Source organism: Rhinichthys klamathensis, unplaced genomic scaffold (assembly GCF_029890125.1).
Source record: "Rhinichthys klamathensis goyatoka isolate OS25496 unplaced genomic scaffold, OSU_Roscu_1.1 h1tg000303l_1, whole genome shotgun sequence".
NCBI classification, from domain to species: Eukaryota; Metazoa; Chordata; class Actinopteri; order Cypriniformes; family Leuciscidae; genus Rhinichthys; species Rhinichthys klamathensis.
Window position 1 is genome coordinate 4,393,866 of NW_026606822.1, and position 20,708 is coordinate 4,414,573.

General features: G+C 38.8%; 1 protein-coding gene across 6 annotated transcripts in view; it reads left to right on the forward strand.

Annotated features, from left to right (window-relative positions):
- nav1b (neuron navigator 1b) overlaps positions 1 to 15,886 on the forward strand; it is an 87,497-nt gene extending 71,611 nt beyond the window's left edge. For 5 of the 6 annotated variants that reach the window (XM_056270405.1, XM_056270406.1, XM_056270408.1 and 2 more), the window contains 15 exons: positions 403 to 514; positions 630 to 751; positions 2,312 to 2,472; positions 2,572 to 2,734; positions 3,685 to 3,859; positions 3,964 to 4,055; positions 5,767 to 5,862; positions 5,963 to 6,131; positions 10,066 to 10,301; positions 12,527 to 12,681; positions 12,766 to 12,837; positions 13,794 to 13,990; positions 14,120 to 14,238; positions 14,332 to 14,529; positions 15,578 to 15,886. In XM_056270405.1, the coding sequence (XP_056126380.1) occupies positions 403 to 514; positions 630 to 751; positions 2,312 to 2,472; positions 2,572 to 2,734; positions 3,685 to 3,859; positions 3,964 to 4,055; positions 5,767 to 5,862; positions 5,963 to 6,131; positions 10,066 to 10,301; positions 12,527 to 12,681; positions 12,766 to 12,837; positions 13,794 to 13,990; positions 14,120 to 14,238; positions 14,332 to 14,529; positions 15,578 to 15,664 (2,154 nt within the window). In that variant the 3' untranslated portion in view covers positions 15,665 to 15,886. The remainder of the gene's footprint in view (positions 1 to 402; positions 515 to 629; positions 752 to 2,311; positions 2,473 to 2,571; positions 2,735 to 3,684; positions 3,860 to 3,963; positions 4,056 to 5,766; positions 5,863 to 5,962; positions 6,132 to 10,065; positions 10,302 to 12,526; positions 12,682 to 12,765; positions 12,838 to 13,793; positions 13,991 to 14,119; positions 14,239 to 14,331; positions 14,530 to 15,577) is intronic. The other variant, XM_056270409.1, reaches the window with a different exon arrangement.
- The last annotated feature ends 4,822 nt before the right edge of the window (positions 15,887 to 20,708 follow it).

Genomic DNA, 20,708 nt, shown 5'->3' on the forward strand with positions numbered 1-20,708 from the left:
GAGTTTTGGTTCTTTTGCTGTTGTAAAGACCTTTTGAAATAACTGAAATCATTTGGCGAAGTGATATGGAACTGTAATGCGGTCAAGACCTGCTGGAACTACTTTAGCGGCGCGTTTCCCTGCCAATAACTGCACACCTTAGAACGTTCGTCAGCCAATCAGAATCAAGCATTCAACAGCCCTGTATTATAATTTATTTTAAAATATGCATACATTTACCTTTACCTGGAGTAATGATGCTGAAAATTCAGCTTTGATCACAGATATAAATACATTTTAAAATAGATTTCTATAGAAATTAGTTATTTTAAATTGTAATAATATTTCACAATATTACCGTGTATTTTTGATCAAATAAATGCAGCCTTGGTGAGTAAGTTTAACTTTGCCTTGTAATTTCAGGATTCTGAGCTACAGGACCTGAAGGAAACCATAGATATCTTGAAGACCAAGAACACAGAAGCCCAGTCGCTCATGCAAGTGGCCCTCAATACCCCCGACACCACACCCAAAGGTTTGGCAGTCTGAGTTCAGAATGATCAAGATGTTTTAATCTACAATATTATTTTGTATTTTCATTTAATCATGTCATGCATAAAGCTATTTTTCTTGTTATATTTTTCTCCCAGAGCTGCAGATGGACCGGCAGAACTCGTCTGAGAGCATCTCCAGTCTGAACAGTATCACCAGTCACTCCAGCGCCGGCAGCCTGAAGGAACAGGAGGCCAAGAAGAAGAAGAAGAAGAGCTGGGTGAGGAAAAGGGAATACCAGTCCAGACTGGTCATTTATGGGATATGTCTATATACATTATGTCTAATGTATAGATGGGCTATTTAGTGCAGCCGGTTCAGTTGACCTGGTAGATCTTGTTCAAGCTGGTTATCCTTCGTTATTGTAGCTGTACAAAAACACTCTGTTATGCTGCTTGATATTGAAAACTAGTTTTTGTGGTCATATTATTCTGATGTATTGTCATAATTATAAACACACTGTTTTGTAATTATTACCCAAATAGGTTTACAATTTACTGCATTACTGTTATTCTTCTAGTTGTTTACCTATAAGCGACTAATGAATCGAAATTGTTGCACATTCAAAGAAAATAGCTTATGAGTAGCAAAATAAGGTGGATCGCTGGTCCAGCAACAAAGTCAAAACCAGTCTGGCCACCTTAAACTAGTACGATCTGTTTCTTTCCAGCAGGGATAAGATGTTTTTGTATATTGTTTATGGGTTTTTTGTAACACAGCTGTTTATTAACATGCATCCATTAGCATTAAGGGTGTGTTCACACTTGGCATGCTTGGCAAGTTCAGTAAAAGCATCAGAACCGCGTCTCCTTACAGCAGATCTGTGTGTGTGTGTGTGTGTGAGGGAGGATTCCTGACGCTGTTTTGACTCCTTTACACATTTATAAGCTCTTCACGAGTTCTCAGCTGGTCAGAATACCATCATATGTAGCTACGCACATACAGCGAGCGCATTTAGCCCAGAACACAGCATTGTTTTAGATGTTAGATCGCGAAATATACATCATAAAAGCCGACCAATCAGGTTGTGAAGTGTGAACATATCCCTATGTCTTTAGGTTCAGTATCTTTAGGTTCAGTGTTAAAAATGCTATATGTTTGAGTATGACTGAGATCTCTTTCCTATGCTTCCCTGCTCCCTATTTTAAAGGTCTACGAGGTGAGTAATTTACCCAGCCCACCCCATCACAAACACATCAGCATCTAAAGAAACAATCAATATCTTCATCGTTTATGTATTATACGGACATAAACTCTGTCAATAATTCTGAAAATGATGCTTTCAGGTTTAGAATCTGCCATATTACATATACAATTATTAGACATATTGACTGAAATACTTAGCACATGATGATCCAAGTGTCCTGCTACTCTCCATCATTTCATGCTTTCTTCAACTGGTTGATATGTGCTTTGTGAATAACACTGTCATAACTAATGTCTGAGACAAGCATCACTTCAAATGTGAACTTTTGCAGGGTAAACACCATATAATGTATATACTATTTAATTCATAATTCCTTTAAGTGTAGTTAACAACAACACTGCTGAGAAATAGACATTCATACATTCAGTTCGATATGTACTACTAATGCTAGTTGAATGCTTTGCTTGAAAACAAAGAGCAAAAATTAATTATAAAGATTCTTAATGCATACGCCATCACAAACACTTCAAATCATAGACATGCCTGTCATGAATCCAAACCAACGCTAACACTTTATATTTGTTTTTAAAGACTTAGGCTTTTGTTAAACTTTGATTTCTCCTCTACATGTAGTTGCGGAGCTCCTTCAACAAGGCCTTCAGTAAAAAGGGCTCCAAAGCTCCATACGCAGATATAGAGGAGATCGCAACCCCGGTCACATCCGCCCCATCTTCACCCAAAATACACCATAATGTGGATAATGTCCCCGCAAAGGCCTCAACTTCAACATTAGGGTAGGACATGCAATGATTGCCACATTATAAACACCATGTCTTAAGAGATGATTTGAATTATACATTATGTTATGTAAGCTTTACTGGTGTTTCCGGCAGATCGTGCGAAGGGCCTGAGGAGACTGAGCATGAAGAGAAAGTGGTGTCAGTGTTACGCACTGAACTATGGGAGAAAGAGCGCAAGCTGACGGACATCCGTTTGGAGGCTCTAAGCTCCGCACATCAGCTGGAGCAGCTTCAGGAGGCCATGACCAACATGCAGGTGTGTGTGTGTGTGTGTGCGTGTGTGTGAGGGAGAGAACTGGGGATGTCCCAATCAAGCTTTTTGGGACCCTGATCCAATCCGAGTCATTGAATACTGAGTATCTGCCGATACAGAGTCCCGAACAGAGTTTCTTAGGGGCTCAAATGTAGAAAAAGGAGCATAATTTCAGTTTGGGGAAAAGATTTTGGCTTGTATCATGAGGCCACATGAGGGCGCAATGAGCAAAATATTAATGCACTGCATTCAATTGTTCATTCAAAGCAATGAAATAACATGACTGTCTGTACAAAAAAACTGCATAACGTTTAAACTTAAAGTTTATAAATCAAATATAATTTCGTAAATTGCATAAACAGCTATGAACTAAACAGCATCTTGTTTTTATGCATAGATTAATACAAAGAGATGAAGCACCGATCACATAGAGAACATTTTTGCTTTTAAAAACATCAGATGCTGTGGTTTTTTTAAACTTCTTTTAACTTTACATAACTTTCTAAACATGCGGCTTTAGTGTAATGGTCAAGGATGTCCGTCTAGCGCCTGTTTGCATAGAAAACAATGGAAAAAAACAGCACAGAAAACACATTCTGTGTGAACGGTTTGGTTAGGGCTTTGACGTAACCAAGATCTCTGCATTGAGCTTCTCTATTTCTGCAATGTTTTGAATGAACAGTGCAGCAGCATCGCATCAAGTGGGTTCAACTGGATAGGCTAAGAAAAACAGTCAAACATTCTTACATCATCATCACATCTCATATATACAACCTGTCACTCACATGAGATATCAAATGAGGGAAACGATCCAAAAATCCAATCAATTCCCGATAAACAAAAAAATTTTCCTTGTTCAAAAAGCTGTTTCATTCTGTCACAGTAGGGAAGAAAAAATGACTGCAACTTCCGTTTAATGCGGATTTTAAATCCCTCAATAAATGCATTGTCAGGTTACGGTAGAAAACCTGAAGGCGGAGAACGACCAGCTGAAGACGGGTGGGCCCTCCTCCAGACCCCCAAGCTCCGCCTCCCAGTCCTCAGGGCTCGGTTCATTGGGCGTCTCATCACCACGACAATCTGTATCATCTTTCAGCAAAACTTCAGGACAGAATGAGCCTTACCCAGGTGACACATTCTTACACACACATTTCGTGCACAAAATGTGGATTTTTCACCTCCATTCGGCCTTAAATTCTGTACTCTCACTTTAATTTCTATTCATCTCATAGATGTCTTTCAAAGCCCCACCACGACTTTGCAGAAGGACGAAAGTCTCGTCAGAGTGTTGATTCGCATACCCAACCAGCATCTATTCAAAGACGTGAGTGCTTTACACAAGCATCTTCATACTGATGAATCAGCTGCTCATATACTGTACATTATAAAGGGGGTAGTTCAGATTCAAATTCTGATTGGACGAGCCACATATAGTAATGTACTGAAAATCATTGTTATATATGCCATTGTACTATTTTGATACTATTTTAGTATTTATTAATATTTTGAAGCTTTTATTTTTGGTTTCCATTTTAATTTGAGTTTTAGTCAATTTGTTATGTGCTTTTTTTCTTTTTTTTATTTTTTTATTTTTTTTTATAGTATTCCTATTTTTTAATTATTTATTTTTTACGTGTTTTAGTTTAGGTACTTCAGCGTATTTTAGTTCAGTTAGTTTCCAAAGCAACATTTCTAGCTTAAGTTTTTATTCTAACATTTATATTTTATTTTATTTCAGTTAATAAATCACTTTTAGCTGTAACGAAAGTTATAACATTTTATAAATAAAATATATATTTATTTCTTTAAAGCTGCAGTCCGTAGCTTTTCCTCTTTGTCGCCATCTCTCTGTTCGAAATCTGTAACTGCAGTGATTCGCGGAATTATCATCTTTACGTGGGTTGTAAATCGGCATGAAACAGCGCGGATGAACACAGTGCTTTGAGGCGAGTGCTGCTGTCAGTCACCGCGCTGTGTGGATAGCCTACTGTCATACAGAATCACAGATTCACTTTTTGAAAGTTTGACCAACATAAGAATTTTCATAAGAAAATGTCTTCTGAACAAGTAAGTAACATCCATTTTTGTTCTGACCACCTAAGGGGGAAAAAGCATTCGACATGACAAGCGATCGTTAGATTTAATCAACGCGATTTACAGCAACCGTGCAAATTATAGCCTACTTTGTTCTCAAATTGTTCATGTTAACAACATCAGCATTGCGTGACTAATGTTAAATTTAATGTGTTTTATGGTTACCTGTGTAGTTCAGATTTCATATTCTCCATAATAGCAAAACGAGAAAGGCACAACAAAGGAAACTCCATAACTGTGTGAATTAAGAAAACGTACTGTTACACGATTGAACTATTGAAATGTCTTACTTGTTCAGCAGAAAAAAGCCGTCTCTTCTTCCGTTTTGAACCCCTTCAAAACACGGAGTTCACGCACTTTTTAAAAGCCCCGCCGATGTTTAAATCCTTGTGTTCGCATGAGACGGTTTCTTTCTCTTTCTCCAGCCACCTTAAATCCGAAGTACGAAGTCTTTTGGGTTTTATAACTGCTGAATCTCCAGTTGACACTGATGATTGTTGTTTGGATCTTTCTGGATGCCATAAGTTTAATTATGTAAAGTGCTGCGAGAAAAGCCTATACATCTAAACATCTCGTCGCGCGCAGTATAGCCGGCTAGCCGAAACTCCTTCTTTATGTGTACGGGTGTGACGTAATGACGCAAAGACATGCTCGAATTTCCCGCGGAAACCCACCAGTACCACTGGAATTAAAATCATTATTACAAGCTAACCGTTTTGAATCTAGCTATGGCAAGCAGATAGTTTTGACCACTAGCAGAATAAGTTTTTTTTAATATAATTATTTTGGATTATTTTTAACTTAAAAAAGTTACGGACTGGAGCTTTAATATTAAAAAATGAAAAATAAATATTTAATGTAAAAATTTAAATAAATGTGTTGTTTCACTGACCATAAACAACCTTGTGCCCTGCTCTAACTTTTTAAAACCTCATTCATAGGAGGTGAAACAGCTGGAGTTTTTCATTGGCGCGGTTAAAATCAGCGGGCGGACGGACTGGTTTGCTCTAGACTCTGCAGTTATCCAGGCTTTTAAAGTGAGTGCCACCTACAGTCTTCTGAGGGACAAAACACATCCATGTAGACATGAAATAAAACATGCACATGCTTCTCCTCTCGCTGTGTCTCTCTCTGCAGGAGTATTTATCGGTGGTGGACCCGAGCTCCAGCCTCGGCCTCTCTCAGGACTCCATCTACAGCTACAGCCTCAGTCATCTGAAGAGGGTTCTGGGAGCTCATCCACCCGAGACTCCTCCAGTGCGCCTCTACACCACAGGCTCCTCCTGCATCAGTGTCGCCCTGAAAGGTCAGTGTGGGGAACAATCAAACGTACATGTTAAGTCTAATACTGGTCTTGTACTGCAGGTATAAAGGCACATGAATGTTTGATGAACTGAAATGTTATTGCATACATATACACACATATATATTTACAAACTTTTTGACAGCACAAATATATATATATATATATATATATATATATATATATATTGTGTGTGTGTGTGTGTAATAATTATAATAATCATAATCATTTTATAATAATTTACATGAAATATATTCTTAATTGGGGACTATACACTCACCGGCCACTTTATTAGGTACACCTGTCCAACTGCTCGTTAACACTTAATTTCTAAGCAGCCAATCACATGGCGGCAACTCAGTGCATTTAGGCATGTAGACATGGTCAAGACAATCTCCTGCAGTTCAAACCGAGCATCAGTATGGGGAAGAAAGTTGATTTGAGTGACTTTGAACGTGGCATGATTGTTGGTGCCAGAAGGGCTGGTCTGAGTATTTCAGAAACTGCTAATCTACTGGGATTTTCACGCACAACCATCTCTAGGGTTTACAGAGAATGGTCCGAAAAAGAAAAAACATCCAGTGAGCGGCAGTCCTGTGGGCGGAAATGCCTTGTTGATGCCAGAGGTCAGAGGAGAATGGCCAGACTGGTTCGAGCTGATAGAAGGGCAACAGTGACTGAAATAACCACTCGTTACAACCGAGGTATGCAGCAAAGCATTTGTGAAGCCACAACACGCACAACCTTGAGGCGGATGGGCTACAACAGCAGAAGACTCCACCGGGTACCACTCATCTCCACTACAAATAGGAAAAAGAGGCTACAATTTGCAAGAGCTCACCAAAATTGAACAGTTGAAGACTGGAAAAATGTTGCCTGGTCTGATGAGTCTCGATTTCTGTTGAGACATTCAGATGTTAGAGTCAGAATTTGGCGTAAACAGAATGAGAACATGGAACCATCATGCCTTGTTACCACTGTGCAGGCTGGTGGTGGTGGTGTAATGGTGTGGGGGATGTTTTCCTGGCACACTTTAGGCCCCTTAGTGCCAATTGGGCATCGTTTAAATGCCACGGCCTACCTGAGCATTGTTTCTGACCATGTCCATCCCTTTATGGCCACCATGTACCCATCCTCTGATGGCTACTTCCACCATGTCACAAAGCTCTAATCATTTCAAATTGGTTTCTTGAACATGACAATGAGTTCACTGTACTAAAATGGCCTCCACAGTCACCAGATCTCAACCCAATAGAGCATCTTTGGGATGTGGTGGAACGGGAGATTCGCATCATGGATGTGCAGCCGACAAATCTGCGGCAACTGTGTGATGCCATCATGTCAATATGGACCAAACTCCCTGAGGAATGCTTCCAGCACCTTGTTGAATCTATGCCACGAAGAATTGAGGCAGTTCTGAAGGCAAAAGGGGGTCCAACCCGTTACTAGCATGGGGTACCTAATAAAGTGGCCGGTGAGTGTATATATATATATATATATACATTTATTTATTTATGTTTTACATAGATTTTTCCCCCAAATAGTATACATATATATATATATATATATATATATACACTCACCTAAAGGATTATTAGGAACACCTGTTCAATTTCTCATTAATGCAATTACCTAATCAACCAATCACATGGCAGTTGCTTCAATGCATTTAGGGGTGTGGTCCTGGTCAAGACAATCTCCTGAACTCCAAACTGAATGTCAGAATGAGAAAGAAAGGTGATTTAAGCAATTTTGAGCGTGGCATGGTTGTTGGTGCCAGACGGGCCGGTCTGAGTATTTCACAATCTGCTCAGTTACTGGGATTTTCACACACAACCATTTCTAGGGTTTACAAAGAATGGTGTGAAAAGGGAAAAACCTCCAGTATGCGGCAGTCCTGTGGGCGAAAATGCCTTGTTGATGCTAGAGGTCAGAGGAGAATGGGCTGACTGATTCAAGCTGATAGAAGAGCAACTTTGACTGAAATAACCACTCGTTACAACCGAGGTATGCAGCAAAGCATTTGTGAAGCCACAATACGCACAACCTTGAGGCGGATGGGCTACAACAGCAGAAGACCCCACCGGGTACCACTCATCTCCACTACAAATAGGAAAAAGAGGCTACAATTTGCAAGAGCTCACCAAAATTGGACAGTTGAAGACTGGAAAAATGTTGCCTGGTCTGATGAGTCTCGATTTCTGTTGAGACATTCAGATGGTAGAGTCAGAATTTGGCGTAAACAGAATGAGAACATGGATCCATCATGCCTTGTTACCACTGTGCAGGCTGGTGGTGGTGGTGTAATGGTGTGGGGGATGTTTTCTTGGCACACTTTAGGCCCCTTAGTGCCAATTGGGCATCGTTTAAATGCCACGGCCTACCTGAGCATTGTTTCTGACCATGTCAATCCCTTTATGGCCACCATGTACCCATCCTCTGATGGCTACTTCCAGCAGGATAATGCACCATGTCACAAAGCTCGAATCATTTCAAATTGGTTTCTTGAACATGACAATGAGTTCACTGTACTAAAATGGCCCCCACAGTCACCAGATCTCAACCCAATAGAGCATCTTTGGGATGTGGTGGAACGGGAGCTTCGTGCCCTGGATGTGCATCCCACAAATCTCCATCAACTGCAAGATGCTATCCTATCAATATGGGCCAACATTTCTAAAGAATGCTTTCAGCACCTTGTTGAATCAATGCCACGTAGAATTAAGGCAGTTCTGAAGGTGAAAGGGGGTCAAACACAGTATTAGTATGGTGTTCCTAATAATCCTTTAGGTGAGTGTATATATATATATATATATAGAGAGAGAGAGAGAGAGAGAGACATTTATTTATTTTTTACATACATTTTTTTCCTAAACAGTATAAACATTTTTCCAAACTATATGCTTACAATTGCTTACTGCTCGCATGGAGTTTCAAATTATTAGTGTCTTTTCTCTGACACTATCTTTCAGTATTTTTCCATTTGAGCTTCAAGCCATTATTTTCAGATTTCCATCTTCAATAACCATCAACAAAGAATGCAAATACCCACAGGCAACACTGCAGTGTAAATGATGCTTGTATCTGTCTCAGCTGTGGCTGATGAGGTTTTTTTCATAGCTCACATCACCAGAGAAGAGCAATATACTGCTAATGTTTCACACTAACAGCAGCCAGCAGGACGTGTGATTGGTCCATGGCCCACCCAGAGCACTACCGCCCTCCCCCAATCCCATCATTCCTGAGCCCTCCGGTCTGATATATGACCCTGGGTATCGGGGTCGTTACCCAGACTCCTCAGGGCTTGGTCTAGGTGTTATTTTAAGCACTGGCTGCAACTTTATGTTGTTTATTGAGGCCGTGTGATGCTATAGCCCACCCAGACAAATGAAAATAAAGCAATTTGACTGTTCTCTCGGGTAGAAAACGTGTATTCCCTCATTTCTGGGTGCGATTTCACTCTACTTCATATACTATATTATTTAATAAGAAGCATTAGAGCATGTATAACAAATTAATGGACAAGATTAAAGGGATAGTTCACCCAAAAATTAACATTTTGTCATTTATTCACCCTCAGGTTGTTCCAAAACCGTATGAGTTTCTTTCTTCTCTTGAACACAAAAGCACATATTTAGAAAAATGTCAGTAACCAGACACTTGATGGACCCCATTGACTTCCATAGTAGGAAAAAAAAGTATTATGGAAGTATGGGACCCCTTTTACATATGAAATAAAACGCTTATAACGAGCTTACTTTTGAAACTTGGCATTGCAAATATTTTTTGTATGACATATTGCTTGTTAATATTCCTCATTTGTCCCTTTAAATAAAAGCATCTGCTATAAGACTAATTGTAAATGTAATGTAAAACCTGTATTTATATTGTACTGTCCTTAATATTTCATGTCACGGACTGTTGTCCCTGAATGCAGGACTGAAGGAGAAGTGTGTGGACGTTCTGGTGTTCGAGACGCTCATCCCTAAGCCCATGATGCAGCATTACATCAGCCTGTTGCTCAAGCACCGGCGGTTGATCTTATCGGGTCCCAGCGGCACAGGGAAGACCTACCTCACCTATCGCCTCGCTGAGTACCTGGTGGAGCGCAGCGCTCGAGAGCTCACGCCTGCCATCGCTGCCACCTTCAACATGCACCGCCAGTCCTGCAAAGTACGCTGGCTACATCAAAGGCAGAGCCACAACATATATACATGATGATATTCAAGGGTTAGTTCACCCAAAAATGAAAATTCTGTCATTAATAACTCACCCTCATGACGTCCCAAGCCCGTAAGACCTCCGTTCATCTTCGGGACACAGTTTAAGATATTTTAGATTTAGCCCGAGAGCTTTCTGTCCCTCCATTGTAAATGTATGTGCGGTATACTGTCCTTGTCCAGAAAGGAAATAAAGACATCATCAAAGTAGTCCATGTGACATCAGTGGGTTAGTTAGAGTGTTTTGAAGCATCGAAAATACATTCTGGTCCAAAAATAACAAAAACTAGGACTTTTTTCAGCATTGTATTGTCTTCCGGTTCTGTTGTGGATCCGCGTTCAGTGCCGCCGCTGACGTAAGACGCTGCTGACGTGTGTCTGGTGTGTGTGTGTTCGGGTTCAAATAAATATGGCTGGGCAAAAAAATGCAAGTCTTCCTCTGTGTGGAAATCCTTAGACATGTTTGCGAAGATTGTTTTGTTTCCAGCGTGCGTCTCCCTCAGACTGTAAACGAAGCTCGGGCACACACACACACACGTCAGCAGCGTCTTACGTCAGCAGCGGCACTGAACGCGGATCCACAACAGAACCAGAATACACACACACACACACACACACACACACACACACACACCAGACACACGTCAGCAGCGTCTTACGTCAGCAGCGGCACTGAACGCGGATCCACAACAGAACCAGAATACACACACACACACACACACACACCAGACACACGTCAGCAGCGTCTTACGTCAGCGGCGGCACTGAACGCGGATCCACAACAGAACCGGAATACACACACACACACACACACACACCAGACACACGTCATTAGCGGCACTGAACGCGGATCCACAACAGAACCGGAAGACAATACAATGCTGAATAAAGTCCTAGTTTTTGTTATTTTTGGACCAAAATGTATTTTCGATGCTTCAAAACATTCTAACTAACCCACTGATGTCACATGGACTACTTCGATGATGTCTTTATTTCCTTTCTGGACAAGGACAGTATACCGTACATACATTTTCAATGGAGGGACAGAAAGCTCTCGGACTAAATCTAAAATATCTTAAACTGTGTTCCTAAGATGAACGGAGGTCTTACGGGCTTGGGACGTCATGAGGGGGAGTCATTAATGACATCATTTTCATTTTTGGGTGAACTAACCCTTTCATATTCATAACTTAGACAGTTTCCGCTGATAACAGATTACTCTAAATTGTAATGTGGACATTTTCTGTAAAACTGATTTGAAATTATGTGAATTGTGAAAAGCTCTTTACAAATAAATGTGAATTGAATTGAATTTATAAATGCTATTTTTGGTCATCATGCTTAAGACAATTAGGGCCAGATTTACTAACAGCTTGCGCAAGCGCAAACCCTCTTTTGTCAGGATTTACTAAAGACACTCAGTGAAAAATTAGCGCTGAACAGCCGTGGACAGGGCAAGTATTTAAATTAATCACACAGGATGATTTACTAAGGATTGCGATTGTCAATTTACTGGTATTTGCGCCATTATTTACCGCCCAAAAAAGCACGTCTTAAACCTGATCCGGCTGGGTCTGTGTTCTTTAATTTGCTCGTCGTCAGTAGATCACGCGCTGAACTTTCCACTCCCATCGGCGCTTTTATGGGATTGCGCTCACGCTAATTTGCCCTGTTTAGCAAATCTGGCCCTTTATATTCGGTAATATTATTGATTCGACTACACTAACCCTATCGAATGAGAATAAAAGCTGAATTGTCTTCTGTAGGCCTGATTTATGAATTTAAACTCATTTTATAATTGATGAACTTTGCAACATTGACACTGAATTGAATTAACACTGGACTAAATAGAGCTGAATAATTACACTATTGAACTAATGACACTATTCTCTAGAGCTGCTTTACAGCTGAAATTGAATTTGTTTCTTAATTGATTAACTTTGCACTGTTATTGAACTGAAATAACACCGAAATGAATTCAGCTGAATAAGGACAATATTGTCTTCTGTATTCTCCAGCTGAAATGTTTCATAATTTATCAATTTAAACATTAACAATGTTGTTGTCTTGTTTATCACTGTGAAGTGTCATTGAAACAATCTGCATTGTATAAAGCGCTATGTAAATAAATGTGACTTGACATAATCTCTTATTGCGTTTTGTCCCTTATCCCAAAAGGACCTTCAGCTCTATCTGTCCAATCTGGCCAATCAGATTGATCGAGAGAGCAGCACAGCCGAGATCCCATTGGTTGTCCTCTTGGATGATGTGCATGATCCAACATCCCTTAGTGAACTTGTTAATGGTGCTTTAACCTGTAAATATCACAAATGGTGAGTGTAAACTCTACACTCAAATGACGAGTGGGGTTCCCAGTCATTTCAATGGTGTTAAGAGCTGTTTTGTCTCTTTTTCAGTCCATATATAATTGGGACAACCAATCAGCCAGTGAAGATGACCCCTAACCATGGTCTACACCTCAGCTTCAGGTTGGTACTAACATGCACTTTACTACTACAAAGATTACTTCTTATTGAGCCTCAGTGAGGAACAGCTGTGACGTGTTGCTCCGTCCTCTTGAAGATCATGTGCTTTTGTTTTGATTGTCACTTTGGGTGACACTAACATGTGCTTGCCATGTGTTACCAATATGTGTGTTTTATTATACCGACATGGGTTGCCCTGACTCTCTTTTTCAACAATTAATCACAAACCACAATTCTAGCCATAGATGTGCTAGTTTTATGTTTCTTGTATCACTCCTCAGTCCTTTTTCTCTAATTTCACTTCAAATAAATGTTTCATGCTCATTTATTCATTCATTTGGTGAGTAGCCTTTATAAGCTGGTCATTCTTATTCTTATACAAGACACTTATCATCCGGTCATGATTTATTTTTCCACAGTGACTGGCAGACTGTTCATTCATCTCTTTCATGTTTTTACACACACATTTATAATATAATTGGGTTTAATGTTATCAAATGGGGTATACATAAAGTTTATTTGTGGAATATTTACTTGAGGTCCACTCAAATTGACGCATGTGTGATTTACTTTATTTGACCTACACTATAGTTCAACAGTTTGAGGTCGGTAAGATTTTTCAAATGTTTTTGAAAGAAATTTTACTGAATTTATTTTATTAAAAATATAAACAGTAATATTGTGAAATATTATTTCAACTTAAAATAGCCATTTTTTATGTGAATATATTTTTTTAAATGTAATTTATTCCTGTGATCAAAGCTGAATTTTCAGCATCATTACTCCAGTCTTCAGTGTCACATGATCCTTCGGAAATTATTCTAATATGCTGATTTGCTGCTTCATATTTTTGTGGAAACATCTTCACTGTCACTTTGATCAATTTAATGTGTCCTTGCAGAATAAAACATCTTACTGACCCGAAATGCTTTAACTTGTTATATATTTCCTCTATACAGGATGGTGATGTTTTCCAATAACGTCGAGCCGGCAAACGGGTTCCTGGTGCGTTACTTGCACAGAAAACTAATGGAGGCCGAGGATCCCAAGAGCATAAATAATGAAGATCTTCTGCGGGTTCTGGACTGGGTGCCCAGACTCTGGTACCACCTTCACACCTTCCTGGAAAAACACAGCACCTCCGATTTCCTCATTGGTAATTTGTAGTATTATATCGGTATCATATTGGATGAGAATAAAGTGGCATTTGTTTCAATAACAAGCTTGATGTGCCTAATAAAAGTGAGTATTTCCACCTATTTGTGTCCAATCTGTGTTGCCGTAGGTCCCTGCTTCTTCCTGTCCTGTCCAGTTACAGTAGAGGATTTCCGCACGTGGTTTATTGATCTTTGGAATCACTCAATCATCCCATACCTGCAGGAAGGAGCCAAAGATGGCATTAAGGTGAGTCAAAGTATCCTAAACTTGAATGACAAAATGTCAGTCACTTCCTAACTTGTTTTTATCAAGAATAAGTGTGAATGTGTGCGTCTGCAGGTTCACGGGCAGAAGTCGGTGTGGGAGGATCCGGTGGAGTGGGTCAGAGGATCTTTACCCTGGCCGTCTGCTCAGCAAGACCAGGCCAAACTCTTCCATCTGCCCCCCCCGAGCACAGGCCCCGGCAGCCCCAGCCAGCCAGGAGACGAGCGGACACATAAGGAGACGCCACCCAGCTCTGTGGACTCAGATCCACTGGTCAGTGCTGTGTTTGAGAGTGTGTGGATTAGGGCTGTCAGCATAATACAACAATAATTTAAGTACAGTCAATTTAAAATGTATTATATACATATATGTCTTTTGTGTGTGAGTGCACGTGTGTGTGTGTGTGTGTGGTCCTAGTAGCAAATGTTCCCACAAGGATTGTTATTCCAGAAATGTTTGTCCTTTTTTGACATTTTTGATCTCCATGAGGAAAACAGCTTATAAATCATGTTTTTGAAAATGTAAAAATGCAGAAAGTTTCTGCGATGGGTAGGTCTAGGATTAGGGGGTTGAAATACAGTTTACATTTATATAATGTAATGTGTATATATATATACAGCTTATAAATCATACGTGCGCTCATAGACTTAATATAAACGCTTAATATGAGTCAGTTCCTGCTTGACAAGATTAATAATGATAATATTTTTAGAACATACATTTTTATAGGAACACAAGTATTTTTGTACACATTATATACACACACACACTGTATTTTTTTTTTTTGTCACCACCAAAAAAGGTATATATGTAATATGTGACTTTTATATATGCACATAGTTCACAGTTCATTCAAACAAGTAAGTAAATATGCATTAAAGTCAACATGAAACTGAAGATCCGATAAGTCTTTTCTTCCCTGCTGTGACGTATATCTGAATGAAAAGGCTTCTGGGATGAGAATGAGAAATGTCGGGCAGGATTTGCTTTCATCCTTCATGAATTGATTGGATCGTAGGAAATTGGGCGTTGCTAACTATAAACAGAGGCCGATCAGAATGTCAGTTTGATATCAGTTGTGGAGGATCTTTAGACGCACCCTGCACGAAGAGCATGAAGAGAACATTTACAAGGTTCATATGAATTTAAAAAAAAAAATGTACATGGATAAATCATTTATAATAAGCACTGCAACATTGTGCAAAAAAAAAAAAGAAAGAATTTTAAATTTTGTCTTTAAATGGCTTCCCCGTATCAGTACTTATTACATAAGAAATATCTCGATATTTTCTTGTTCCTGAAAACTCTGCTCTTTTTCCAGATGGCTATGCTGTTAAAACTACAAGAGGCTGCCAATTACATCGAGTCGCCGGAAAAAGAAACAGATCCAAAACTCCCTCCTCTCTGAACATCCGATTGACGTTCCCATCATCCCCTCCATCTCTCCTGCCGCCCATGTTGAGGTCCAAACTCCCGACAGCTGCCCCACACCTGCAGATGACACTGTACTGTTACTAGAAATGCTATTAGTGCATTTCACCCACTAAGTTATTATATTATCCATCCCACCTTTTTTCATTTCAATCAAATGTCCCTTGCAAAAAAGTACTGTGGCAGTACCATGGTTCAGTGATGCTATCACATGGTAATACCATGGTGCTTTCTTTAATGGGTAGGTGACATGTTCTGCAGTATGACATGCTATTCTCCATCTAATACTGTTTTAACTGCATTTTGCTCTTTTAAAGTTATTATGCATGTGGATTTAATGAGGTCATACGAATCGAAAGAGTACATGGAATATCTGTACTTCTAAAAATGGATTTGTCACACCTCAGGACCTTTTAAAATGAACTAGTGAAGGCAAAAGGGGTGATTAAAGTGAAAAGCTTCAGAAAGAAATGGTGACCAGTTGCAGCACCTTAATCTACGCTTTTCCTCATAACATTTTTTGAAAAAAAAAAAAAAAAATGTTTACATATTGATGGTGAACTATCCATATAGTATGGTACTGAGTAAATAGCATGGTATTATTATGCTAGTGACCAAACCTCATTTTTTATGCTTTTACCACAGTACTTTTATGTAAGGGCTTGCAAAAACAGTGTTTTGTCATAAGTAACTTTCTCCTAAAAGGTTACTAAATAACGATCAATTTATAGCACTATTGTCTGCATATTTCTGTTTACGGATGTAAATGTACATACAGGTGTAATTTCTCTTTGCGGGAACCTTTACTGTTCCACTGCTGCCCATATTAACTCAACGTTACAGGTGCTAAAACCACTAGTCAAGTCACCCTCATTTATATAGCGCTTTATATAATACAGATTGTTTCAAAGCAGCTTTACAGTGATAATAGGAAAATGATGCATTTCGGCTGTTGTTCAGCTGAATCAGTTCAGTGTTGATTCAGTTCCATTGGAAAGATCATCAATTATTAAATTAGTTCATTTAATCTGTAAAGCAGTTCTGCAAAAAAACGATGTCACCTTCCAGCTCAGTTCTCATGCAACAGCGTCAGTAAAGGCAGATCAATAATATTTTTGAATATTAAGTGTGCACGCATTACTTCATCTTGCAGTCAAGCTCTCATGAATTACAGCCAACATGGGAGATACTGGGAAATATTGAACGTCTCCTCTCCGATGTAACACTTTAAAGGCCACTTTAGCCTATGCTGCTTTTTGTACTTTTCATTTCTTTCACATTTGAATATGGCCATAGCATAAGCTATAGCTTAACCCCGATCCTTCAGTGTCTCGGAAACACTTATGCAGACTTCGTTAAAGGGATAGTTCACCCAAAAATGGAAATTCTGTCATGTGCTCGCCCTCAACCTGTATATATTTCTTTCATGTGCTGAACACAAAAGAAGATATCTTGAAGAATGTCGGTAACCAAACAGTTTCTGGTCCCCATTGACTCTATTAGTATTGTTTTCTATGCTATGGAAGTCAATGGGGACCAGCAGCTGTTACCCACATTCTTCAAAATATCTTTTTTTATATTCAACAGAAGAAGAACTTCATGCAGGTTTAGAACAACATGAGTGTTAGTAAATAATGACAGAATTAAAATTTTTGGGTGAATTATACCTTTAAACCGTTTCTTCCTCTTTATAACACAGTGAATGCCTTATAACAGATTTGAAGTGTGCTATCATGTTCCTTTGAGCAAGTTTCAGAACTTAATTGGCACCTTTCAATTAAAGTGAAATGTGAATCTGAATCGAATTGGCCACCCAGGATGTTTAATTGGAATTTGAATTATGACTTCAAGTTGCAAATCAAAGAAATGTAACGATTTTAAAACAAAAACTTCATTAATTTTGGTTATTTATTCAGTGGATGATTAGACCAATTTCATTTGATACTGTCAATTAACTGGATAATTCGTTCTGGAAAAGGAAATGCATTATTAAACATTTTAATTCCAATTTAATTTGAAATTATGATTCTGCATAAGGCACATTTTAATGTGTTAATTTGACAAGTTAATTTGTTTTCAGAGAGACGTCCCAGTCACAAACAAACTATTTTTGTGCACTTTGATTTACTGTAATGATACTGTAGAGACGTTTTACTTGGCTTTGACACTGATCTCAGCTCAGGGGTTTGGTTATCTCAGGCCTCTAATTAGATTCAATACAGCTACTTTCTCAGTTCACTGCTCTCTTTGTAGCAAATGGTGCAAATGTAGAAAACCAAATAGTCAGTGCTTTATTCGAGCCTTTCATTCGGAGTACGATTGCCCCAACAAAGTGCACACGGCCGGAAGATGAAGATTTTTTGTTGTTGTTGATTATTTGGTGCTATCTGATATCACTTTAGGAAAAAGTTTCCAACATAAATGTCTTGGTTTAGCTAAATCCGCACTTGACATCCAATAGCCTTAGTCTTGTGGCGTTTAAGGGCACCTGTAGGTACAACCAAGTGATCATTTTATTTCTATGATCCTTTTTAGTGGTAGTTTTAGAGCTGTAAGCATTACGTTTCCTTAGATGTAGTTTAATCACATTTTGCCTCACTAAAAATCGAATTGTTATGTCAAAGTAAATCAACCTCCTTTTTAACTATGGTAGTAAAAAAAAAAACATATCAAACCATACAGCATTTCTCTGGAGCTTACAGTTAATATCAAAGCCGGATGACAGTAGTGTCCACTACATCTGAATGTCCTCAACGCAGGTAACTCACATAGAAGAGGATTTGCTCACCGAAAGCAGTGGTGGATCAGTAATTTCCCATCTCTGTACCTGAAACTAGTATCCAAACACGCATGTAGGTAAAATCTGGGCAACTCAAATCATTTCATTCCTTTCTACTCATCTTATATATTGCATTATCATTACTCTACTGTGTAAATATGATTTTCGTAGTTCCTTCTCCAAGAAAATGAGGGTTTGTGGAGTTTATTAGCCAAATAGAGAGACTCGTAATGCTCAAGATGGCAAAATGATTCTGTTTTCTTTAACCTTCTTCAGTTGCGCTGCTGCTTCAAGTCTAATATTTGATTACGTTCCAGACATAAGACAGTGTCAATGGCTTCTGTTGCTTATCTGCTGGAGATCGGCCCATTTGCGGGTTCAGTTTACATCACTGAATGCTACTCCAGCAAAACCGCAGCACAGTGTTGGTAAATTAGCATTGATATTGAATCTGGATCAGTGAGTAAAGCTAAACGAATCTTATTTATATCTCATTTACGTGAGCAGGTAGAATACATTTGGCGGACCGTTCTCATCGTCAGCCACTTTTAAAAAGACGTTTATTAGAGTGACTAAAGCCGCTGTACACTGTCTGCATCATGTTCCTGGTTATTGTGCCTGTAACCGTGTGATAGCTGTGCTGTGTTGTGCAAAGTCCCATTTAACGCGACAATTCAGCAACTTTTTACTGTCTACTTTGTCCAGGAGTTGTAATGACAGCACAAGGATGGTGACTGTTAAAACTGGATTTTTTTTGTCTGTCGCTCATGAGCTTTGGTTTCTTTCTGTTTTGTTATGTCCGTCTGTTGCTGTTTTTTAACTTTGTAGCTCTTAAATGCACCTTTTTATGTGGACTATATTATTGCAATAATTTGTCATGTGCGTTAAACAGGTCAGGAACTGCATAGACTCGTTTCATCCCTGGCTTTGGGTGATTGTATGCCTTGATGGTGCTGTCTTGAGGTCAGGGTCAAGTTTGGGCAACTCGTGAATGATGATGGATCCTTCATATCAGGTGGCTTAGTTAAATGTTACAAAGAGGACCAATGAAAATGTAAAATATTACAGATACAAAGTGGTGAGAAGTTGCTGAATAGTCCTTTCACTTCATGCAATGCTTGATATTGATTAAAAAAAACTCAATACTATTGCATAAAAGGTAATATGATGGTAGAAGATGTAAGTTGCAATGTGCAATGGGTTTCTAAATGTCGTAACGCATGTGTGAAGCAGAATTACGGATTTGTTCTACCTAATTTGGGGTCGTATAAAAGGAATGATATTACGTTCTTTCTTTGTAAGTTTCCCCCAAATGATTGTTTGTACAACTTAAGTTCCATTTTGTACAGAACATTATAAATGTAAACATTGTACATAGCGTGGCCCTGCATTTGCAACAACAATCATTTAAGAAAAAAAAAATGTCATTAACAAATGTGGTTTGAAAGGAATAAGACTTGTGCTTTTGTTAGCGATGGAGTGGCCCAGTACGCAAGAACTGGCATGCTTCGGATGTTCGTAATATGACCACCAAGACATTGTCCATCTGTCAAAATAAAAACCACAACGTTCGTTAAGTGTGTTCTTATGTTTTCACGTGCTGGGGTTAAAGTACAAAGAGCATGTTTAGCGTGTAATGCATTTCTAAATACTCGGAGTTAAATCTATCAAATAACTTTAGTATCCTGTAGAAAGTCGTGGGGACACAAATGCCAAAGCTTTATGAAGATGAGATGAGACATATGTGACCCTGAACCACAAAACCAGTCACATGGGTACATTTTTTTAAATGAGATCTATACATCACCTGAAAGTTGAATAAATATGCTTTTCATTGATGTATGGTTTGTTAGGATAGGACAATATGTGGCCGAGATACAACTATTTGAAAATCTGGAATCTGAGGGTGCAAAAAATCGAAACATTGAGAAAATTTTCTTTAAAGTTCGTGATTGAGCTGCATTCACTCACAAAAATAAATGTTTTATATATTTATGGTAGAAAATTTACAAAATATCTTCATGGAACATGGCCTTAACTTAATATCCTAATGATTTTTGGTATAAAAGAAAAATCGATAATTTTGACCCTAACAATGTATTGTTGGCTATTGCCACAAATATACCCATGCTACTTGTGACTGGTTTTGTGATCCAGGGTCACATATAAACTAAACTAGATGGACAGAAACACATTGTTATTTTTGGGGGTTACGCATTACAAGTAATGTGTTATGTAATCA